General features: G+C 40.4%; 1 protein-coding gene across 1 annotated transcript in view; it reads left to right on the top strand.

The window, feature by feature from the left end:
- Window positions 1-56: 56 nt before the first annotated feature.
- Window positions 57-24,497, top strand: part of trappc9 (trafficking protein particle complex subunit 9) — a 156,591-nt gene continuing 132,150 nt past the window's right edge. Inside the window, exons 1-15 of the mRNA XM_072447757.1 lie at window positions 57-168; window positions 860-1,454; window positions 4,525-4,670; window positions 5,852-5,977; window positions 8,090-8,116; window positions 8,950-9,071; window positions 10,978-11,103; window positions 11,338-11,551; window positions 12,699-12,842; window positions 14,741-14,867; window positions 15,433-15,578; window positions 17,754-17,839; window positions 20,416-20,542; window positions 20,604-20,736; window positions 22,441-22,604. Coding sequence (XP_072303858.1) covers window positions 871-1,454; window positions 4,525-4,670; window positions 5,852-5,977; window positions 8,090-8,116; window positions 8,950-9,071; window positions 10,978-11,103; window positions 11,338-11,551; window positions 12,699-12,842; window positions 14,741-14,867; window positions 15,433-15,578; window positions 17,754-17,839; window positions 20,416-20,542; window positions 20,604-20,736; window positions 22,441-22,604 — 2,272 coding nt within the window. The 5' untranslated portion in view covers window positions 57-168; window positions 860-870. The remainder of the gene's footprint in view (window positions 169-859; window positions 1,455-4,524; window positions 4,671-5,851; window positions 5,978-8,089; window positions 8,117-8,949; window positions 9,072-10,977; window positions 11,104-11,337; window positions 11,552-12,698; window positions 12,843-14,740; window positions 14,868-15,432; window positions 15,579-17,753; window positions 17,840-20,415; window positions 20,543-20,603; window positions 20,737-22,440; window positions 22,605-24,497) is intronic.

The following is a 24,497-nucleotide window of genomic DNA, read 5'->3' as shown; positions in this document are numbered from 1 at the left end:
AACTCCATTATGCCCAGCTCTGGTTATGAGCCAAGTGCCTACAGTTTATGGCATTTTTTGGGGGGGATTTTATTGTGAAAATAAAAACCCGGAAGTGCTTTTGTCAGTATTTGTTGTCAAACATTTGGTCGTATAAAGGAAGCAGATAATTGACAGGTCGCTGCACAGGTAAGAATAGTCTGTTTTCAATAAAAACAAAGTCAATAGAAAGACCTGAGGGCTGGCTGTAGTGATACAGTTTTCACGTTTATTCCCGATTACCAGATCTCACTGTCATGTGAACTCAGGTTAGCTCCTCAGGCTATGCTAGCTACAAACTGCTCTATTTCTGCTTTAAAGTGAACATTTTGACCATGGCTATTGACTAAATAATACCGGCCTATGCTAAGATGTGTCTAATGTTTGTCATAGCCTTAGGCTTATCATATTTTAAGGAGCGAGCTAAGTCTGGTGCCATTCTCAGGCTTTATGTTATTTTGTCTTTATGGTATTATGTCTATATGTTTGAACTCGTGAGCCCAGTTCGTTTATTTTTTTCTTACGTGTTATTAAATAATTAAATGATTATTACATGATTACATTAGCGATTCTGGCCGTGCAGTTCTGCTGTAAAGTATAGTCTCATATATGCTATTCGTGGAAGTATAAAAAGCATTAAACACTATTCTAAGTTTTAGTTTTTAAACTCTGGGGGGAACCGATTATGGGACCTCATTAGTCTCCAGTAACAATGGGATACTTTGCCTTTTGTCACATTTCATACATTCCCCCCTCAGGGCTCTCTATGTGCTGAGAGACAGTGGTTTATGTGAAGGACTCGTGGATCTCTTGGTTCTAATAACCCACTGTATTTTTAGAGCCTGTGTGGAGATGAGCGTCCCGGACTACATGCAGTGTGCCGAGGACCACCAGACCGTCCTGGTGGTGGTCCAGCCGGTGGGCATCGTACCTGAAGACCAGTTTTTCAAGATCTACAAGCGCATCGCCAGTGTCAGCCAGGTGAACATCCGAGACTCCAATCGTCTCCTCTACATCCGCTACCGCCACCACTACCTGCCCGAAAACAACGAATGGGGCGACTTCCAGACTCATCGGAAGGTGGTGGGACTCATTGCCATTACCACCTGCAATACAGCCAAAGAGTGGCCCCAAACGGCAGAACGCTTCCACGGGCAGAAGGAGGTCTACAGCTCCACCTTGTATGATTCCCGTCTGCTGGTGTTTGGGCTCCAGGGGGAAATCGCAGAGCAGCAGCGCACAGATGTGGCCTTCTACCCCGGCTTCGACAACTGCTCAGATGTGGAGAAAAGGGTGGAGGATTTTGTCGAGTCAATATTTATTGTTTTAGAGTCTAAAAGGTTGGACAGGGCCACAGACAAGTCAGGAGACAAGATTCCACTCCTGTGTGTGCCCTTTGAGAAGAAAGACTTTGTGGGTTTGGACACAGACAGCAGGTGAGTAATAAATTGTGCTTAAAAGACATGAAACTGAAATATAAACATTTTAACACCAGCTTTAAAGCTGTTGAATAGAACTGTTAATACCATTCACCAGTCTTTATGAAATGCACACAAAGTTCTTATTCTATTTTTAACACAGTACGAACACAGTACAAACTCATTATTTCATCATTATTTAAGAAAAGTGCATATGACAGGTTAGACTACACATTTCACTAAATAATATGATTATATTGAAGATTTTACTACAAACACACAATTTTGGTGATGTTTCTAATTGAACTTCGTGGTTGGACATGAGCACATGTGACATATGCGGTTCATGTGTCTTTGATAGGGTTTCAAAGTGACGGAAAATTCCCTTAACATTTCCCACGAGAAGTTAAGCTTTGGAATTTTGGTATTTTTAGAAAAATATATATTCTTTGCTGAATGTTAGTCATTGTCTTATGAAAAACAATGCGTTACTTATTTGAACAAATACAAATGTTTTTTTAATATATGAACCCTCACCCCACATTCATTCCGTTAATACTATTTGTGCCCCTCTCACTAATCAGGTTACGTTAACTGTGAAACTACAAAAACGTATACATAACCGTACAGTGTGATGAAGCTAGATTCTCTGGGTCGTAAGTCCTAATTATCCCACTACTCCTTAGGGCCACTGTTAAACATCTGTGTGATTCATGTTTGTTTAGTCCCAGAACTGTCATTTGTTTGGTTTGTGATCCTAAGACACGATTGTTTGTGCTCAGATGTGACTGAGCTTCATCAGTTTGAGGATGTTTTAAACAACAACACCCGAGACACAGATATAACACTGTGTAACATACACAATTAGAACAAGTATGTCTCCTTAGATGCCATAATTGTTGGTCTGGGTGTCTAAAACGTCTTCGTCTTCAAGCCCTCAAGCCCTAGTGATCACGTCTGGTGATGATGACTTTTTAATGTTGTTACTCTCGGCTCAGCTGTGATTGTGAAAATGAAATAAACTTTATTGTCCTTGAGAGGCAGGTTGTCTTGGGCTACATAGTTGTTGTATACAAAATACACACGCTAGACATAAAGCATGCATTTCACAGACGGCAGTATCATGTGCAAGTGAAGTGCTCTGGGAGTTGAGCAGTTTTATTGAGGTTGGGACAAAGGGGAGCTTCAGTCTGTTGTTCTCAGAGGCACTCTCAGCCTCCTCCTGATGGCAGCAGCTCATATTCAGAGAAGAAGAGGTGTTCAGGGTCAGTGGAGATGTTTCTGGCACATTTTACTATCTCTTAAGCTCTAAATAAAAACACAGATATGAAAGTTCAAGTGCTTCTTACATCCTTCCTTGTGAGACATCCTTCAGAGTTGTTAAATCCCTGTATATTTAAAAAAAAATTCCATACATTTCTGATAATTTCCATGGACATTTTCCATCTTTGAAAAATTGTGGAATTTTGCGGAACGGTACCGAGATGAGAAGTTGGGATTCATTTATGCTTTTATCTTGGAAAATCTGGATGGAATTTTTTTTAAAAGTGAACTCTTTAACAGATCCTATGATTTGAGAAATAATAATACCTGATTATTTTATCAAACAGTTGTTTAAACTAATATTTTTAGTTGCGTGTAAATTGTCCCTGTGTTTTTGATGTAAAGTCACATATTCATGACATAAATCGACATATTCCTTTATAGAACTCAGCACTACCTTCTGTATTTTTCATTTTCAACTGTCATTTTTCATCTTGACAAAGTAGCTGCGGTTACATGCGCACTCAAAAACTGATAATTATTATTATTTGTTTTTAATACATTATTAAAATGGTAAAATCATCTGATTTCTTTCTGATCATTGTCCCTCTGATTAAACTTCAGATTTTGCAGTTTTTAAGTCATTTAAAGGCTTCATTTAAATTCCAGAAATCAGAAAACAATCAGATTTGGCTGTGCATGTAAAAAAAGCCACTGCAACAAAACAACAATGAAAATCTACCACAGGTTCTATCCCACCAAATAAAGTAAGAGAACCTGTCATATGCACTGAAATATTCATTGCCATGCTGTTGGAGCATTCTACTCAATTTATTTTGTTACATTTCACATAAAGTGTGAAATAAGCATTCATGTTAGAACATGTTTCAAATCTACTGACCGCACAGAAACCAGCGTTTGTTAATGTTTGTTGTCCAAAACTTTCTCATCAAATATTCTGTCAAAAATCTCCCACTTGATTTTTGCTGCATTCATTTGTGTGTGTCCACTTTGGTTATTCTGTCTTTCTTTTTTTCTGTTCTACTGTCCTGTGAGTTTATTGTTGGGTGCAAAAAGGTGAGACGATAGTGACACAAGTTAGTTTACCTTTAGTGTTCCCATCAGCCACCTCTGTGCTCCTGTGCATTTGCTAAGCCCTTCCTCTGACTCAGGAAAGTCTCAATAGTTTCCTTTTCAGTTAAATTACCAAATATCATCATGGCCATATACTTTGGCAGACTCCTATACGCGTCAGTTAAACTTAAAGGAGAATTATGGGTCTGTAGATACATTTGAATGTGAGGGATTCCGGCTGTAGAGTCTGAATCACACTGTGGCCACATGGATGTCATATTAGTATTCATGAATGTATGACAACAGCCAGTTTGGCACAGCACTACAGCACTAAAGCGCTACAGCGAGGCATATCAACCTGGATGTGGGCACAACATCCTTATCCAAGAGGCTGCGTTATTTCCCATGTGCACATTTTGTATGCTAAAGCTTTGTGCTCACTCAGATTTATTCCAAAGATATAACAAAAGTGCTTATCACTGGATTTGCTTTTGTGCATTTTCTGTAGACATGATCCCATCTTTCAGAATCCCCCCCATGTCTGGTCCTTTTATGAATCTACTGTGATTCAACCGTATGAACCTGCTCTCTCCTCGTTTTGTTGTTTTTGCCTGTGCTCTCCAAGCTTCAACCACCCGCCGCATAAAGTACTCAAATTATCTGTCATTTCCTGTGAGGCTGTCCATTTGAAACGGTGTCTTTTCTTTTCATTTGCATTGACCTTTCTTTCCCTGCTGCTGCGTTTCCTCAGGCACTACAAGAAGCGGTGCCAGGGCCGCATGAGGAAGCACGTGGGGGACTTGTGCCTGCAGGCGGGAATGCTGCAGGACGCCCTGGTCCACTATCACATGGCCGTGGAGCTCCTCAGGGGGGTCAATGACTTCCTCTGGCTCGGTGGTTAGTGGGATTACTGCTTGTTTTGAGTACAATTTTGTGGATGCACATCCTGTTCAAAAACCCAAATTATGTCTTTTAAGATGAAAATAATATTTTCAATTTGTGTTTGTAAAGCCCACAACAGCAGTCGCCTCGCAGGCTGTACAAAATAAAAAAAAATTTCATCAGAAAGTTAGAAAATACAACAATGAAACAGTCATTGTTCAATAATAGAGAAGCAGATTAACTAATGTTCACTGAAGTTTAGCAAATGGATGACTGTCCCAGAGCATCCCCTGTGCTTATACCCTCCTTCTGTGCGAGGAAAAACTACAAAAAACCCAGTGAGGAAAAAGTAGAAACCTGGAGAACCACAGTGAAGGAGAGATCCTACTCCCATGGACAGACTGCAGATGGTCCAGGACTGAGGCACTTCATTTGCAGATATGGGATACAAGATTAGGATTATGGTTTATGGAAAAATATGTTTCTGATCTGCTCTGGATGATTTGCTCGTTCTGCTCCAGAAAATCTGGTGACTTTTGTTTGCATAGCCGATAGTGTGACTGACCTGTTCCCAGTGCATGCTGGTCTCTGCCCAGGCTTTCCTTTAACACCAGTTAAGTTTATTGTGTTTATGGACTCAATTTACAGACAAAGCCGCAAAGTTTGTGAACCAGACTAACCACAAAAGGACATTAATACCACGTTATACCATCAGACTGTTGTGGTGAAGAAGGAGTGAAAGCAAAGCTCTTGATTTACTGGTCCGTCTATGTTCCTGCCCTTACCTATGGTCATGAGAAGGACAAGATCATGGATACAAGTGGTTGAAATGCAAAGGGAGGTGGGCGTTCTCTTAGAGTAAGGAGCTCAGTCACACAGGAGGAGCTCAGAATAGAGCCTTTGCTCCTCTGCGTCGAGAGGGGTCAGCTGAGGGGCATCTGTTTCAAATGCCTGGTAAAGGAAGTCTGGGCCTTGCTGTCTGGCTGCTGCCCTCTCAAACCCGGTTACGGCTAAGATGTGGACAAAACCTTAATTAAAACCTTCACTAATTTTGGATTCATAAAAAGTTGCATTTTAACTGTACATATTGTTTCAAACATGACCAAAATATTTGTGAGTCTGAATGTTCAGCCCTGTAGGAACTAAGAAGGCACTGAAGTGAAAAGATATTGTATTGTCTGTGTGTGCGTCTCCAGCTGCGTTAGAGGGATTGTGTTCAGCTTCTGTCATTTTCCACTACCCTGGAGGCACCGCGGGGAAGACGGCGGGACGCAAGCCAAACATATCCCAGGCAGGTGACACGGGGAAGCGCCACCGCCCAGGTACTGAGCACATCAACACTGCACATCACAATGTGTTCTCTCACCTTCCAATATTGTTCATTCTCCTTATGTGTTTTTATTAACATAAAAACTGTGTGTCTGCATTTGTCTGCCTGAAAAATGCTAACATATGGAATGTGCAGCATATACCATTTTCCTCACTATTTGTGTAAATATAGTTCTAGTTATAGTAGAAAAAGCTTCAGTTGTAGTCATCTGGACTCAGTTTGCAAAAATAGACGTTTCGACTCTCATCCAAGAGTCATTGTCAATAACAGAATTTAGGTCGAGAACTCCGATATTAATACTGTTCTGTGGTAAGACCCGCCCATTGGGAGGAGCCTTCCTGAAGTAGAAAGAGTTGTTTGTTTCAACAGAAACTCCCCCCTTGTATCTACCGAGCTAGCCTATTCAGAATCTTAATGGGCTATTAGAAACCTCTTTGTCTTTGTGAGACCCTGGCTCAACCACCCTGAGTACCTGATTAGCATCTGAACGTCCTCTACCTTTCCAGGGGTTCAGTAACCCATTATAAATAACAGGAAGATTAAACCTTAGCCCTCCATTTCTGTTTAAAGAAGGTCTTTCTTTTTTAACAAAAATAGCTTCCTTAACTCCTCTTTCAAACCATCTTTTCTCCCTGCTTAAAACCTTCACCTCACCGTCTTCAAACGAGTGATTAGAGGCTTCAAGATGGAGATGCACGGCACTCTGAGGTCCTGAACTAGTATTTCTTCTGTGCTGATAAAGCCTCTTGTGTAGAGGCTGTTTCGTCTCACCTATGTAACGTTCTTTACAGCTTTCTTCACTGCATTGGATCGAATAAACTACATTGCTCTGTTTTTGAGTCGGCAACTTGTCCTTTGGGTGAACCAGTTTTTGTCTTAAAGTGTTTCCTGGTTTAAAATAAACAGGGACTTCGTGTTGTCTAAAAATTCTCTGCAGTTTTTCCGAGAGGCCAGACACATAAGGGATAGAGACACCCTTCCTTCTCTGTTCAGTTTCCCTTTTGTCCTGCTTCTTGGTTCTCTTCACTGAACACGAAGTCCCTGTTTAATTTAAACCAGGAAACACTTTAAGACAAAAACTGGTTCACCCAAAGGACAAGTTGCCGACTCAAAAACAGAGCAATGTAGTTTATTCGATCCAATGCAGTGAAGAAAGTTGTAAAGAACGTTACATAGGTGAGACGAAACAGCCTCTACACAAGAGGCTTTATCAGCACAGAAGAAATACTAGTTCAGGACCTCAGAGTGCCGTGCATCTCCATCTTGAAGCCTCTAATCACTCGTTTGAAGACGGTGATGTGAAGGTTTTAAGCAGGGAGAAAAGATGGTTTGAAAGAGGAGTTAAGGAAGCTATTTTTGTTAAAAAAGAAAGACCTTCTTTAAACAGAAATGGAGGGCTAAGGTTTAATCTTCCTGTTATTTATAATGGGTTACTGAACCCCTGGAAAGGTAGAGGACGTTCAGATGCTAATCAGGTACTCAGGGTGGTTGAGCCAGGGTCTCACAAAGACAAAGAGGATTCTAATAGCCCATTAAGATTCTGAATAGGCTCGGTAGATACAAGGGGGGAGTTTCTGTTGAAACAAACAACTCTTTCTACTTCAGGAAGGCTCCGCCCAATGGGCGGGTCTTACCACAGAACAGTATTAATATCGGAGTTCTCGACCTAAATTCTGTTATTGACAATGACTCTTGGATGAGAGTCGAAACGTCTATTTTTGCAAACTGAGTCCAGATGACTACAACTGAAGCTTTTTCTACTATGGAACACGCCTGGACGAATGAGGGATTACACCGACATAGTTCTAGTTAGGATTTTATACCCTTTTATAAATATATATATTTTTTTGATGGAATTAAGTTTTGCATTTTATATCAAATAAATGCCATGATGCAGATTGGAGTTTTAATTGGAGGGTTTTAGGAGGACATTTGGATAGAGTAATATATAATATACTGATTATTTTGCATGTTTATAATAATTCGTTAGCCTTACTAAAGAATCTGCATGTTATTGATCCGGGGGTGCTCCTGGCTTGGCTAACTCTGCTAACGCTGTGCGTGTTGTCATGGAGTGAATCTGCATCCTTGTCTCTGTCTGTAGGAGCTCAAGAGGTTCTCATTGACCCAGGTATGATACGCCTTAAAAGCTCACGCTTGCATTCCATTTTAATATCCCACTACAGCATTTGCACACATGGGTGTTTTTGTTAATGGTTCTCTGTTATTTCTTATTGTAAAGTGATTTTCTTTTCCCCTTCTTTGTTGTGATTGCTTTTTATGTTTTGACCATAAGTTCTTTACTTGTATTTATTTGCCGAAACAGAAATCACCTGAACCCTGCACATGTTTTATTGTTTTTGCTTTGTACCAGCAGGTGGCAGTGCAACATCATTTTTATTATTTTATTTTTTTACTTTTCTATTCCCCTGACTTCACACTGACTGTAGCTCACTGCATTATTTTTTTGATTTGTGTTATTTTTACTTGACTTATCTGCAGCTTTTTTTTTATTGTTACTTTGAATCATATGCACACTTCAATGCTAAAAAAAAGTTGGTAAGTGACATCACCACATTGTTGCCATGGTCACAGCATGTTGCCAGGCAATATGTGCTCAATTGGTATTTATATTCTGATCAGACTTGTCCCATTGCTTTCTTTAATTGGTTTTCAAACATACGTCTTACAGTTATCTGGGTTTATACGTCTCCTTTGGTGAGATCCAAACTATTTACGATTGTGCCACAAGTTATTTAGTCTACAATGATACAAATGATTCTTTGTCTCGGCAATGTACATTCCTGAGCTCATTTGTGTTTGACTTGTAGAGCTGCAATCACCTTATTCAAATCCAATGTGACAGCCAAGATCTTCCTATCCTTTCTGTATTGGTGTTACCCTGGTAGAGGGTTCTTACTCTCTGTTTTCACGATATAAAAGCAGCCCGTCTTGTATGTTCAGGCGCTCTCACAGCCAACGGCATCAGTGCAGACACCAGCACCGAGATTGGACGAGCAAAGAACTGCCTGAGCCCCGAGGACATTATCGAGAAGTATAAAGAAGCCATCTCCTACTATGGCAAGGTACTTTGGTATAATAATCACTCACTTTTTTCAAAATTGGGATCAGAGTTCACACAGGCTGACCTCACCACATTCTAGATAACCTATAGTTTCGAACTGAGCTGGAGGGAAAGTATGACTTCTATGGTGCAATTCGCTTCTTCTCTGTCAACATAAATGGGCAAAGGTGATTTACTTTTTGCACAATAACCTCAGAAAGCAGTGCCATTCTTCAACTCCAAACACGGGTTTATTGTCAGTTGAAATGACACGGGATTGATATTGCAGTTTTGAGTCCGTCCCCAAAACAAATAAGATAAGATAAGATAATCCTTTATTGTCCCACATGGGGAAATTCCATTGATGCAACGCAGGTAGATACAGAGATAGATACAGAAGAAAAGAACAAATAACTTATAGGAAGTTTGAAAAACACTCCCAGTAGAAGATCTCTTATAAAAATCTTAGGATGTCCGCCGGGATAACGTGACGATCTCCGGGTAAGACGACTGTTCTCCGCAGTTTCATGAGTTCCTCCTTTGTGTAAACGCTGTACGGCGCCGGCCGGGGGGGGCGCAGGGGGGCCGGGGGGGCTCGGAGCCAGGGCACATCGCGATGACACGAAAACACTCAATCCAGCCGAACAAAGTCAAAACAAGTTGAATTAAAGCGATTCCAGTGCGTGTCCCGATCATTCATGAAGTTCCTCTTTTATATAAACGTGTACCGGCGGCATACTGTACGTCAGGACGGCCGTAGGGCGCGGGGGGGCCGGGGGCTAGCTCAGAGCTAGCGCACATCACGACAAAAACACTCAATAATCCAGCCGAACAAAGTCAAAAACAAGTTAAATTAAAGCGATTCCAGCACGTGTTGTTCCCTATTGTACAAGTAAAGTAGAATTTCTTTTTTACAAAATACAAAAGATAAAGCACAATAAGTGTGAAAAAAGTGTGAGAAAAGAGCGGAGCGTTTACACCGGGCTGCCAGCTGGACCGGCGCCTTTGTGACGTTTTTAATGATAAGGTTAAACATTTGTGTGATTTCTGTTTTGTAGATTTCTTTCAAAAACATAAAATCCACATTATCAAATTCTAGAACGTGAACGCAAACTATTGATTATTTAGTCTAGTAATCCACATGACTCACAAAGTAAAAAGGAATAATAAAGATTAATTTTGTAAAGATAATACAATTGTTGATGAATATTTCTCTGTAGTAATACAAATCTGTAGTAATATAACTATAGACAGTTTTCTGCACATCCTAAATCCTATTTGAGGTGTGCTGATCTAAAAAGAAATAAGATGCATGATGATCGTGTTTTTCAACCTTTTTTTGTGTCATTGCACACTGTTTTGGTTGAAAAGAATTGGCAAAATAGCTCAAAAGTGGTATATAATCTAGCTAATATTGTTCATATCGCTAAATTCGGCAATGGTGACTGTTATGCTTATTCTTTTATAGATCAGAAGTTGGCTCAGTGCACTAAATTATTAAATAATGTGTGAATGTGTCAAAAAACTCAAAGCCTTATGCCATCTATATATATCCCATGTTAAATATCTCAACTAATTAATTACTTTTATCTTCATTACACCTTTTTGCACTGACCTCCCTGTGCCTTTTTAACTGTAACTAGTTCATTCAGAATTAAATTAGTTCTCAACACGACGCTATTGAGTGCTAATTGAATTTGAAGAAGCGCACAATGAGAGATAAAGTGTAAGGACATGTGTTATATAGTCACAAAAGCTTCAGTCGTGGCGCAGTCCAGTTTCCAGGTAAGACCAAAGCACTCTCCGCACGGCCTGATGAGACTGTCTGTATGTTCATGAAAAACATTCTCCCTAATTATGAGGCAAAGCTTATTGAGTAATCCTTTTTCATTAACACATGCTGTTGTCTTTTTTTCTTATCTGCTCAGTACAAGAATGCAGGCGTGATTGAGCTGGAGGCCTGTGTGAAAGCCGTGCGGGTGCTGGCCATTCAGAAGAGAGCCAGAGAGGCCTCCGAATTTCTGCAGAATGCCGTGTACATCAACCTGGGACAGGTGAACACGTCTCTGGCGGCTCAGCCTGATTAAACCATACTCTACATGCAATTCTCTGCCCGCCACTGACAGTTTTATTAACTTTTTATTATTTCATCTATTCTCTGCCGAGACTGCTGTGGAAATACTGTGTGTCATTTCCATTGCGGTCATGCTTTTCTATTACGTTTACTTGTTTTAGCTCTTTGGCTTTATTTAAAAAGAATAGACGTATTAAATTGACTGTTTTTGCAGCTGTCTGAAGAGGAGAAAATCCAGCGCTACAGCATCCTGTCAGAGCTCTATGAATTGATTGGCTTCCATCGTAAATCGGCCTTTTTCAAACGTGTGGCGGCGATGCAGTGTGTGGCTCCCACCATCCCAGAGCCGGGGTGGAAGGCCTGCTACAAGCTGCTGCTGGAGACTCTGCCTGGATACAGTCTCTCTCTGGACCCCAAAGACTTTAAAGGTATTCGAAAACTTTAAATAAGTCCACCACTTCATCATTTGATAACCTTTACATCTTATCAATCATGGTAAAAAGAAGTCCAGTTGCAAACTGATCCTGGCTCATGTTTAGTAGCAAGTGTTTTTTTAGTTAATGTAGTAATATAACACATTACTGAGTTGAAAATGGGCAATATATTATTCATTACAATCTCAGTAATGTGAGATACAAGGGCAGTTTATAATGGTCTGCTGTTGACATGGACATTTCACTGGGGCAGTGCCGGAGCTTCGTCAGGGGCGAGCTTGTGCCATCGGAGCGCAGCGTGGCTCGTCATTCAAACCCGCCTCAGCGCTCCAGCTCCTCATGGCGCCCTTGACGTACACGCTCTCACTCTACAGTCACACACACGGTCACACACACAGTCACACACACGGTCACACACACAGTCACACACACGGTCACACACACGGTCACACACACAGTCACACACAGTCACACACAGTCACACACACAGTCACACAGTCACACAGTGAGAGGGGAAACGGGGAAGATGCGAAGTCCCTGTTAATTTTTAACAATTTCTTAAAACCTACTCATCTCTAACACAGGGAGGCTGTACTGCTGCATTCTCCATGATTCGAGGTTTGAGTCTGGATTAGACGGTGCTTGGGTCCGGATCCGGACCGAAGTCTGTCTATTAGTGACCTGGGGTATAGAGTTATTCTCTCGTCAAAATGATCTGCCATTGTACTAAAGCTGCTGTGCAGACATGGACTCAGGCTCGCCCTATTCTTTTGTCATGTTGTCACATGAATTTGGGGGTATCTTATGCTAATTTACATCTTTATTTTGGTGTAGAATAATGATGCTTTGGTGTCTCATCATCCTGTGCACGAGTTATTTACCCAGTTTAATCATTAAGGCGGCTGACGCCGCTGTGGCATTTAGTGACACTTTTTGTGACATATCCTTGGATAAAATTATAATTTTCTTACTGTGCTAATTGTCCTGCCTGACACCTCAGTGTTAGAGTTGAATACCAATATAAGATTAATTAATTAAAAAAAGGAAAGAAATCTGTTTATTGTATATTTTGAATTGGTTCATTTCCATCGAAGCTGTGTGGTAAGAACTGTCCCTTATGCCTCGTGCTCATGTCTCTCAGGTACTCACCGCGGATGGGCTGCTGTACAGATGCGTCTTCTGCATGAGTTGGTGTATGCCTCTCGTCGCATGGGCAACCCGGCCCTGTCTGTGCGCCACCTGTCCTTCCTGCTGCAAACCATGCTTGACTTCCTCTCGGATCAAGGTCAGTTCACAATGAGCTTCTGAGAAAGAAGGGAGTGGTACTTAGGGGTTCCTTGTCATGAATTAAGCTCACAGGTGCTTCTGGTCCCGGTGAAGCCTTGTTTATATACAGTCCAATAGAGTCCATGTACCGGTACTAAAAACACTCTTTCTTGGCAGGATCACATTATTGTGCTCTGACCAGAAATCCTGTGCAGCCACCACCAGACATAGTTTTTACTGCGGCAGTGAAAACCAAGCCGTCGCTCCCAATAGGGGCTGTAATCCTTAGTTGTCCACACAGTTAGAAAAATGAAATGAGGCTAACAAAAAAAAAAACACTGACAACCTGAAGGGCCACCGTTGCCCTGACAATGGCTTCCTCAGCTGTTAGAATAGAATCTTGGTTCTAAAAAAAAAAGTATAAAGAAAATAATTGCATCTTTGTTTTCAAATATGCTCATGATCATGTGCAAAACGTGAACTTGTGAAGACATGTTTCAACTATTCATGAAGCTAATTATGCATAATATTATATAGTGTCATTAGAACACTAATAGAAATGTTGCTGTTTTGTCAAATACTTTGTCTAAGTGTTCTCCTCCAGCAGCATCTTCATTCACAGTATTTGGCTCCCTCATTTCAAGAGAGAATTGTCTACATGTCAAAGAAATGGAACACAGTGTTTTTTTCAGTGTGTTCAGAAGTTTATACCTGTATTCACATATCAAGCCCATAATATTGGCCCTGTACAACAACACACAGTATTTTCCAACAGGCCGAACACGCTTCATTGACAGTTTTAATTAGATCTTTTGGTGTAGTTACCCTTCATTCTGTCTGCAAGCTTTAAATGGCAAATTTTTACTACTTTCAACAGTAAATAATTTTGATAATAAAAGTCACCATTTTACAATTTTTCACAATTGTGGGCACATCACTAATTCATTTTTTTTCATTCACATTGTCCAACACCTCAACATTCCTCAAGCTTTTTGAAATCACACTTTCTCTATAAAAAAAAGTGAAGTTATTGTGACATGAACACATTTAGGTTTACTTTTTTGAGTCTGGATTGATGTAGTATAACAGTCCAAGTACTGTTATTCATGTCCTCCCACTTATGAACGAGGGAGACATTCAAAGTTGATATTGATTACAGAATTGGACCAAGATTTCAAACATGCCACACATCATGGGTATGTTTATTTAGTCTATTTTAAGAGTTATGTGGGCCACCAGGCTTATTAGGCAATTACCAATTCTAAAATCCAATATTCCAACATTTGACCAACAGGACTGTCCCAAAACACATGACAGTGGTGTGCCTTCTGGCTGCCACATTTTTTTTCATAATTTATCTTTGCAATTAGCATTTTGTTGTGAACAATGGGCACTTTGACATGGGTTGATGTGATTTTGTGTTCATCCACTGAGATTGATACACACATTTTCCCACTCTTCATCTGTCAAAACAAGATTGCCTTCTCTTTCCCATTTGTTTTTATATATTTACTGATGGTAGAATTGCTGCCAGATTAGAAATGCATTGATATGATTTAGACATTATTCCCCTTGAAAGTTCTGTTTTATACATTTTTCGGTCAGAGCGTTATAACTTTGTTTAATTTCTTGGTTTTACTCCTTATTTGTAAATACATATACAAGTCCTGTTTCTCCAAGCCAAAGGATTCTTTCAACATATCAAAGCTTTTCATGTGATTATTTTTTCAATCTGGCGAAAAACCTTTATACCTTTTGTAATCCAAACCTCGAATCTCAGGTTAGTTCTATTTGGTACAAAACCTTTGTCATAAGCCAACTGAGTTTATGATTTTGACTATTTATTTAGTTTGCTTGTTTTGATCAGCTCCTTCCATGTTGTAAGCACAGATTTGACCTCCTCCTGTCTATTTCCAGAGAAGAAAGAAGTGACCCAGAGTCTTGAGAACTACACATCCAAGTGCCCTGGTGGGATGGAGGTCATCACTCTTCCTGACGGCCTGAAACTTCCTCCTGTGCCTTTCTCAAAACTCCCTATTGTCAGGTACTCCACCATACTCAGCGTATAGCCCAGGTCACGCTGTGTAAATCCATATCACAGTCTGTTGTCCGCGCTGAGGCCGACCGTAAAGGTTTTTGCATGTAACGCCAATCAACCAATGACATTGCTGCATGGTTTTGTGCAGAGGAAAGTCCGAGTCCAGTGTGTGATGTTCTGATCAGAACAAAATGAGAATTCTGCTCCACGTCTCATGTCAGCTTTAGACCTATTCTACCTCAAATTAACTTTTGAATGAGCAATATAACATTTTATTTTAAAACCTTTATTGGACTATTTGATATAAAATATAATTAATTGGTAAATGGGGAAAATAACTACTGATAGGCTTATTATAATACTCTTTATTTTGTAATTTAATACATACTATAATATAAAAGTGGCAGAAACACCATGGCTTGTGGAAATGTTCTCTAACTGGATCTTGGTGAAAGTTTATTAGTTACCTGTGGTATATAGAAATATAAATAGTTAGCGCGCAGCCCTTTTATGTTAGTAAAAAGTAATCCGTGTGTATGATTGTTGTACTTTGTGATTTGATTCCTTGTAGATCGGTTAAGCTTCTGAACCTCCCGGTCAGTCTGCGTCCTCACAAAGTGAAAGGGCTGCTGGGACAGAACATGTCCACCGCCAGCCCCTTCATTTACTCCCCTATTCTCCTCCACAACAGAAATGATGAGCGCTGCAAGAAGATTGGTAAGCAACACACACAAGTTCAATTAGTAGAATGAAACACAATAGTAAGTAAAACTGTAAATAAATAAACTACTTCATGAAAGTTTTTTTAGGTGTTGCAGTTTCTTCTGAAGTTACTTTTTGCAACTTCTACTCAAGTTACTTTGCTGTCATGAGGTGGATCATGGTTACATACAATAAAACCCTGCTATATGTTTTTAGTTCAAGTATTGAATATGACACAGCTATAAATTTGCAGCTTCTACTATACTTGTGTCATTGCTAGCGAAGGCTATTCTTCCCTAGTTTTCAAATAATGAACTGTCAAGAAGGCAAAACCAGGCCACATGCCATCAGAGGGGCAATTTAAATTTGGATTTTTTAAACGTTATTTAACCTTTATTTAACCAGGAAAGTCGTGATGAGATTAAGGCAACTGCTGTTGAGATTTTGGGCGTTACAAAAATAAATTGAATTGAATTGACTCATCAGGAGTCCTGGCCAAGAGAGCAGCACAGCTCATTCATAAAATCAACACATTCATTTCTACAGCCTTTTTAAATCTCCCTACCTAATTTTTGGTACAGGTACAATACCTTTTTGTACCTAATCCAATTATTGTAATTATTTACAACCACAAAACGTATAAATGGCATCTATACATTTCAGGTAATACTGTTTCTGTGGGGACTGTTTTCTCAGTAATTTGTGGTGACACAAACCTTTTTTTGGTACCATTCTGGTAACTTTAAATGGTCCCCGACTCTACTTGTATCTGTTACAGTTAGAAATAATTACATTAAATTGTAGCTTTTATGTCCTTTTATTTCTTTTGTATTCTGTTAGTGAAAGGTTCACTATGTCAATAGTTTGTTAGACATTATAACATGTAATCCAATTCCCAGCTGAAGTGGCCATAAAGGCTAAAGTGCAAACCTGCCTCTGTCTCCAATGAGACCTCAGAGTCTTCAGTGTTCTGTGCCTGATGTCTGCAAGTGCTCTGTGTAGACACTCAGAATATATACGTGTCTATTTCTTGGTCTTTAAGGCACATGCTAAGACTGGGATTGATGTTAAGTTATAAAACAAGCACTCCTCTGATGGAAGATTGTTTTCCCTGACTCTACTTTAAGCCTTTGACCATCCATTAGCATTTATTGGACTGATAGGCTACTACAAAGACTAGGAGCTGTTTTTCTCTCATAGATAAACGCAGCACAGTGCAGACTGTGAGTGATGTGCATACCCATACTATTGTGTTTGACGTTTGACACATTCACCAGTCAGAAAGAAAAAAGATGACCTTTCCGTGCAGCACAGCTGTTTTATCAGTCCAGGTGTACTGCAACCAACTTTCATAACTATATGAATTTGAAAGAGATATTTGTGGCTGTCCAATATCCACTCACAAGTATAGTGAGTGATGGTCCTTTTAGTCTTGCTTGTATCTTGATAGTGTCATTATTTTAACTCTTGAGAAGTTGGACCAAAGACATTACAAATAGGCAACATTTTATCCTTAATTGTCCTTTTGCACTTTGCACTGGCATAATACCCTTTTGCTGGAGTGTGCTTTGCATAAATCCCTTTTTCTGCCTGCTTCTGAGCTTGTGCTTTCTGACTCTTTTGCAATTCTTTTTACAGTAATAGACTCCGTGACTTGAATATATTATATTTAAAATAGAGAAGGGGCAGCCGTTCCAGTGAGATCTGTGTCGCTGCGCACTTTAACAAACCTTTTCATATTTAGGCGGCGCTCTTGGACAGGGTCTATTATATTGGCAGTTTATATTTAAGCTACTTCATTTTTATTATGCTCTGTCCAAAACTTTATCTCCAAAACTTTTCTTATAATAAACTTCAGAATTAGTTTTTTTCTGAAATAATGGGTACATTTGATGGTTGACTTCAGCTTGGGTCACTCATGCTTTACCGTACTCCAACATAAATCTGATACGCCAAATGATATTACATATATCCATCACTTTTGACTTGGATTCAGTGGCATTAGAGCAGAATTATGTAACTAATACCTGTAAAAAGTAAAGCAAGTAATTTTGAGCTACTTTAAAGTCAAAGTGGCAAATGGAAATGTAGGGTTCTGTATTTTAATCATTTATTTTATTTTTTTCTTATTTTTCTTTAAACTCTAATGTACTTTCAACCTTAAAATGAGCCATGTGTTTTGCTCTTCAGAATTCCAGTGGGTTCAAGGTGATGTTTGTGAGGTGCAGCTCATGGTCTACAACCCTATGCCTTATGAACTCCGCGTGGAAAACATGGTAAGTGTGAGACTCTAATAATCCTTTTTACCACTTTTCACTTTTATCATATTAAAGAGGTCTACCATTGATATTTATTTTACATTCTGTTACATTTTAGTTTTTGCTTAACAAAGAAATACTGTTTGAAAAGTGCAGACATCTTAATACCGTAAAAAGAGAAGAAAAAGAAACGACACTTGTGCTCTACAAAGGGCCGTTGGGAGATATCGGCTCATGCACCTGTCAAAGCTAGGTCGCTTTAAATTTTGTCGGCAACAAATTGCCATGAAACTTTTGTGGCAGCGTGTGAAAGGAGACGGCAGTGACTTAATTGTGGTGGTTGTACCAAATTGACTTGGGCAGGTCACGCTGATTGATTAAGTTGTCCTGAATCGTGTGTTAACAGAACATGCTGCTTTAGCCACAGGAAATACAGACCGACTGTAACATCTGGGGAGTGTCACAAGTCTTAGCTTAAAATGTGCTTTGGTGAATTCAGTGAGATACTGGAGGTAGTCATTTCTTTAGCTTTGTAAAATTTAATTTGATTTCTTTTCATGTATTTATTTAACAGGAAAATGTACAGTTACATAATACCAAAGGACAAAGATGGTTGAACATGGTAATGGAAAAGCTCATTTACATCTGCAGTCCTTAAAGAGAAGGGAGTGTCTAGGCGTTAGTGCCGCGGCGCGCGGCTGAAACTGCCATGTTATTTTTGTGCCGGCCACGCGCCGCGGCTCTTTAAACTGCGCCGCTATTTGACTGCGTTTTAGCGCCATTTTAGACCGCGCCGGGTTAAGGTTAGGGTTAGGGTTAGGGTTAGCCATGAGGCTATAAGGGAAATGCAGCGGTCCCTGAAACTGCACGGCTATTTGACCGCGCCGCAGCTCTCCAGCCACGGCCTAAAAAGAAAGAAAAGGGAGTAAAGGGCATAAAGGGAATTCTCCAACGTTTAGTTAGTCGTTCACTCACACATCTTCCCTATCACACATTATATTAAAATACAGATATAGCAGCAGTCTGATCAAGTTAAAATTACAGTAGTGTTTATAAAATTTCAACTGGCCAAGAAAATAATGCCAAACCATAAAATTCAAACATTATTTAAAGGACCCATATTATGCAAAATTAACTTTTTTGAGCTTTTATGTCGTAACATTGGTCCCTCATCCAATACAAACCTGGAAATGTATTTAGCTTCATTCATGAATTGTTTGATGAATCTAGTTCAGTAAGTCATAGATGGAGTTCTGAGATCTTCTGCACTGTTTTTAAGTCTTTGAATCAGTGCCAGACTTCTTCTGAGCATTTTTTCCATCAAATTGCGTCGGTTACAACTGCATGCCTACGTTAGCGTGTCAAGGGCAAGCCAGCTTTTGTCGATCTCCTTTACCGTATGTAATTCCTTCTGCACACAGTAGATGGAGCTGTAACTCCATTTCTGACACAGGAAACACCTGAAAGGCATTACATCACAGTAAATACATTATTTGGTAAGTCAAGAAATGCCAAAACAGAGGTACTATAGAGCATATTTAGAGGAAGCATAGAAATAAAAATATTATACCGGTATGTTCTTTAACACTACACAAATTCACTGCTTGTTGCATATACAGTACACAAGTTTGGCTCTACGTACGTGTACCTAATGTCACACCCTGCTCTCCACCCCATTTCAAACTTTCACCTGCCCCATCAGATAATATATATAAAAAAAAAGATTGATTAGACTGTAAAGTTTACTTTCATTGTTAACTCTAACCACGTCAAAGTGCGCTGAAGTAGAACGTCCAAGTGGCGTGTTCGCACAGACAGTGATGTCAGCCTCTCGACAAAATAACTGCTGATGTGCCTCTGAAGGTCACTCTAGCCCGCCCTTCACCAAGGTGACCCTGTAGTTTGGCACGACAAGCTCTCCCTCTTATTCACAACATGATTTCAACAGGAATACTAGCTTTGTTTGGTACTATTGATTTTCTATTAAAGCAAGCCCTTTTACCTCCTCCACCGCTCTTTGTCTCCTAACATTTCACCTGCACACTCTACTGTCCCCTTCCAAAAAGCAAAAAGAAATGCACAAAATCGCTACTAAAATTGATTTGGGAAATTAATTAAATGCTTATTATTGCCTTAAAATCCCGTCACAGCCTCATTTTACACTTTTTTTTTGTATCTCCTGCTAAATGCACACAAATGCCATTGGTTGTTGGTTAACGTTATCGCTTGTGTAGCTTATATCTGAATGAATCCAAGGAGAGTTTGAATGAGATCTGCTCGCGGCACCTCAGGGGGCAGCTCGTCAGCAGCCTCCCCAACAGTGAGGTAGTGTCTGCTTTCAGCGATTGATGCAGTCATTACGTCATTGAGTCTGCCTCACACAATCTGCCACTGAGTACAGGGAATATAAACAGCCAACGCTTTACCTGACTGCAAATGAACATGAGCTAAATGTTCACAGCACAAATGTTAATTATTGTAACTCTCTTTTACAGTAATAGAGTCTTAACACTTTAGCAAATTTAATCAAATAGTGTGGAGCAAAAACCGGCTGTTCAGTTATGTTAGTTATGACATCTGTCTGCTGTCTCCAGGGTTTGCTGACCTCTGGGGTGGAGTTCGAGTCCCTTCCGGCCGCCCTGTCCCTGCCTGCAGAGTCTGGCTTGTACCCAGTTACGTTGGTTGGGGTCCCTCGTACTGCTGGCAACATCACTGTCAACGGTATATTTATTTTACCGTAAAATGTCCTACCAGGTCTCAATGTTCTATATGTTGCACACAGGCTACCACACATCGGTGTTTGGTGTAACCAGTGACTGCCTGTTGGAGGGCCTGCAAAATGTCAAGAGCAGCGGTTGTTTGGTGGAGGTCATTCCCTCTCTTCCTCGTCTGCAGCTCAGCACATCGCTCCCACGGTTAGAATGTTTTCAAAGATTTGGGTTTACATTGAATTGTTAGATTAGAGTAAAAGCAGGTATACCAATATATTGGGAATATTTTGGGCAGTTGATCAATCTGAAAATTTCCCTTAATGAATTAATGTGAAATGGTTTACATAGACAATAAATTGTATTGTTTTCTTAGTTTTATATGGACATAAAGCCCTCTGTTCATAAACTACCACTGATGTTGAAAGTCTGCTTTAATTAAGTGCTTAGTTACACTGGAACATTCATTCAGATCCAAATAGTGCACTGAAGAATAGTCTGTCCATTATTTTGTACCTTTTATCCTGAGCTCACAGTCTATCATCTGCTTATGTTTTTTACATTTTCCAATTGAACTTTTATATGACATTTCCAATATGACTACATGAGATTATTTTCTGTAGAAAGTCTTGCAGATGCTTATGAAGTCCCTAAGAAATGCAGTGTGGCACAATGTGTCAAAAAGTAAATCTCTTCTGACAGCACAAATATAGCAGACGAGTTTGTTTACATACCTGTGAGGGAAAAGGAAATTTTCAGTCCACTGGAGTGGAAAACATGAGAGAAGAAATCCTGGGTTAAATTACTCGCTGAAAATAACAGGTAAAGCAGCCTGTGGGCTGTTGTAAATCACACTGACAGCTGAGCTGCTGCGGCTGCAAAATCCACTTTTTAGGTCAGGTCTGTAAGTACGGCATTTTAGCAGCCTCTGATGTGGAAAATGTTTTTGATTCTTCACTCTTGGAAAAGGACCAGAGCAGACACAAGGAGCAAATGCAATGACAATAAAACTCTGGCCTCATGAAACTCTAAAGCACTAAGCCTCTCTACTTACAATTTGTTAAATGAATGAATCAATGTGCAGAAAAGGGGACTATCAGTTTCACACACAGTTTTATACACAGAAAGAATCACTTGTTGTGTGCGATGTTAAAGAATAATAATAACTTTTTTTTCAACCATTATTTTTTTCCGCCCACTTTCCCCTCTTTTCCCACGTGTTTGGCACTTCCGTCGCAATCGCCCTTCCGGTCCAACTATAAAGTAGATTGACTTATATAAAATATTCTATGTTCATGTGACCAACAAGTCAGCAAAGCACCCTGGGCGGCCTGAAAACCGCTTTTTAGTCTGTGTAGAACTTATCTCTGGAGGTCGACAGCTCTATGTGAACTAATACAACCAGAAAGAGTATTACCTCATATGTCGGCGCCCAACCGGGCTTTTGGAATAAGGTGAATAAGGATAATAGCTACTAGCTAGTCATGTGACTTTGACACATTTTCCCCCATCACAAATGAACCCTCTGTAAAAAAAATTCAGTTGTCCACGGCAAATAGATTGTCTTTTATGACGTTATAAAATAAAAAATGTTAGATGAAAGAGCTATTTCTTTAGATGCCGTTGGATTTGCATATAATTGTATTCAGCTCACAAATCTGCACAAATGTGCTATCAAGGTTTTCCAATAATTGTTAAAACATAACATTTGCAAACTTCATAATCTGGTTGAAATATAATATTGTCATTTGGATATTGAACTGGTTAAGGTGCAGTGGAGCACATCTCCTGCAGTGTAAGGAGACACAAACACAGGATGCACAGATTCAGTGGACCTTTAGTTCACATTTAACAAAAAATGAGGTGGATATAAATATTTGAAATGATTGCTAATTGATATGGTACTTCCAGGTCGACTCCCACTGCTCAGCCCATGTCCAAAGAGGAGTTGTCCAGTTCTGTGTCCGTCCAGCTTTTCAATGGAGAGACCCAGCAGCTGACCATCACTTTAGAGAACATTGGAACGGAGGAAATTGAAACTCTTGAACTAACTTCTAAAACCGTCACCACCAAAGGTAAGAAGGTTTGGACCCTCAAATGGAAAAGCAAAAAAAAAAAAAGGAATGAAATTAAGACTGCAACTAACAATTGTTTTAGTAGTCGTCCATTATATTATATTCTACAGGCTTATTTACAATAAAGTGTAGTATTTGAATTTGATAATTTAATATTGTTTGTAAGTCTGTATAGTCCAGTAAACGATTACAATTATCATCAATTGGTCACGATTAGTTGATTAATCCTCAAATGAAACATCAATATGACCAACATGAATTACACATGATAATAGTTGAGAAGCTCGTAGCAAGTTGTTGCAAGTATATGACAGTATTATACTTTTTGTCTTAAAATCAAAACAACACGGTATTTTATCAGGGTTTTACAGGTTCCTCTAGTCTCACGTGTCGAGTTGTTGGGGAACTAAAACAGCATTACGCGAGGATTTCGTCTTTGATGTCGTCGTCAACAGTCTTTGATGTCTTCCACTCACCCACAGTATGTGTTTCAGCTCCTCTCGGGCCTTGCCTCGCGGTGCCACAGAGGTCAGCCCTATTGTCCTCCACCATCTCTGTGGAGATTTCACCATGTTCCGTCCCTTTGTTGGACACCTGCTCTGGCTGTCAGATCTCTGCAGTCCCCTCTCTCTGCCAGCTCAGAACAGCCTTATGAAATATTTGGAAGTTGGCCACTTATAGTTGGTGGTGCTTTTTTCATAGTTCACTTGAGTTCTCAGAATAATTAGAATCAGAATCAGAATAAAGTTTATTGCCATTTGTCAATGAACAGGATTCACGGACATAAGAACGTGTCCTGGCGGTTCGGTGCAACACAAACATCAAACACTCAACAATGAATACAAAAACAATGGACAATAAATAACTACCGGGTATTAAAAATAGGTAAGTAGAGTTAAAAATAGACATGATATGTACATAAAATAAAGTATGTAGTGCAATAAAAAGTGAACAGTGAGTGCAAAGTGCTTAGGAAATGTTGAGTACAACGGCAGAGGGAGGTCCTCACTTGAGGTCCCGGGGGATGGTGATACCGAGAAAGCGGAGGGAGTCCACAGTGGAGATGGGGGAGCCCGAGATGGCGGGGATGATCGTGGACTTTTCCTGAAGTCCACGATCATCTCCATTGTTTTCTGGACGTTGAGCTCCAGGTTGTTACCGCTGCACCAGGACACCAGCCGGTCCACCTTCCTCCTGCAGACCGACTCATCCCCGTCTGAGATGAGCCCAATGAGGGTGGTGTCGTCCGCAAACTTTATAAGTTTTACGGAAGCATGGCTGGAGGTGCAGCAGTTTGTGTACAGGGAGAAGAGCAGGGGAGAAAGTACACAGCCCAACTCCTGTGCTGATGGTCCGTGTGTCTGAGACATTCTTCCCCAGCCCCATGCACTGCGTCCGATCCGTCAGGAAGTTGGTGATCCACCTGCAGGTGGAGTCGGGTACGTTGAGCTGGGAGAGCTTGTCCTGGAGCAGAGCAGGGAGGATGGTGTTGAATGCCGAGCTGAAGTCCACAAACAGGATCCTGACGTAGGTTCCCGGGGAGTCCAGATGCTGCAGGCTGAAGTGGAGTGCCAGGTTGATAGCGTCATCCACAGACTTGTTGGTTCTGTAGGCGAACTCCAGTGGGTCCAGCAGGGAGGAGGTGAGGGACTTGAGGTGGGGGAGGACCAGGCGCTCAAATGACTTCATGACTACAGACGTCAGTGCCACAGGTCTGTAGTTATTAAGTCCAGTGATCCGGGGCCTCGATGATGGACGACTTGAAGCAGGCTGGGACATGGCATGACTCCAGAGAGGTATTAAAAATGCCAGTGAAGACAGGGGCCAGCTCGCCTGCGCAGTCTCTTAAGGTGGCTGGGGTGACACCGTCTGGTCCAGCAGCCTTCCGCGGGT

This window comes from Eucyclogobius newberryi, unplaced genomic scaffold (assembly GCF_026437365.1).
Source record: "Eucyclogobius newberryi isolate DKJ021-1_F unplaced genomic scaffold, fEucNew1.0.hap1 SCAF_16, whole genome shotgun sequence".
In the NCBI taxonomy this organism is placed as follows: Eukaryota; Metazoa; Chordata; class Actinopteri; order Gobiiformes; family Gobiidae; genus Eucyclogobius; species Eucyclogobius newberryi.
The sequence above is the reverse complement of the archived record's forward strand: the minus strand, read 5'-3'. Positions and strand labels throughout refer to the sequence as shown.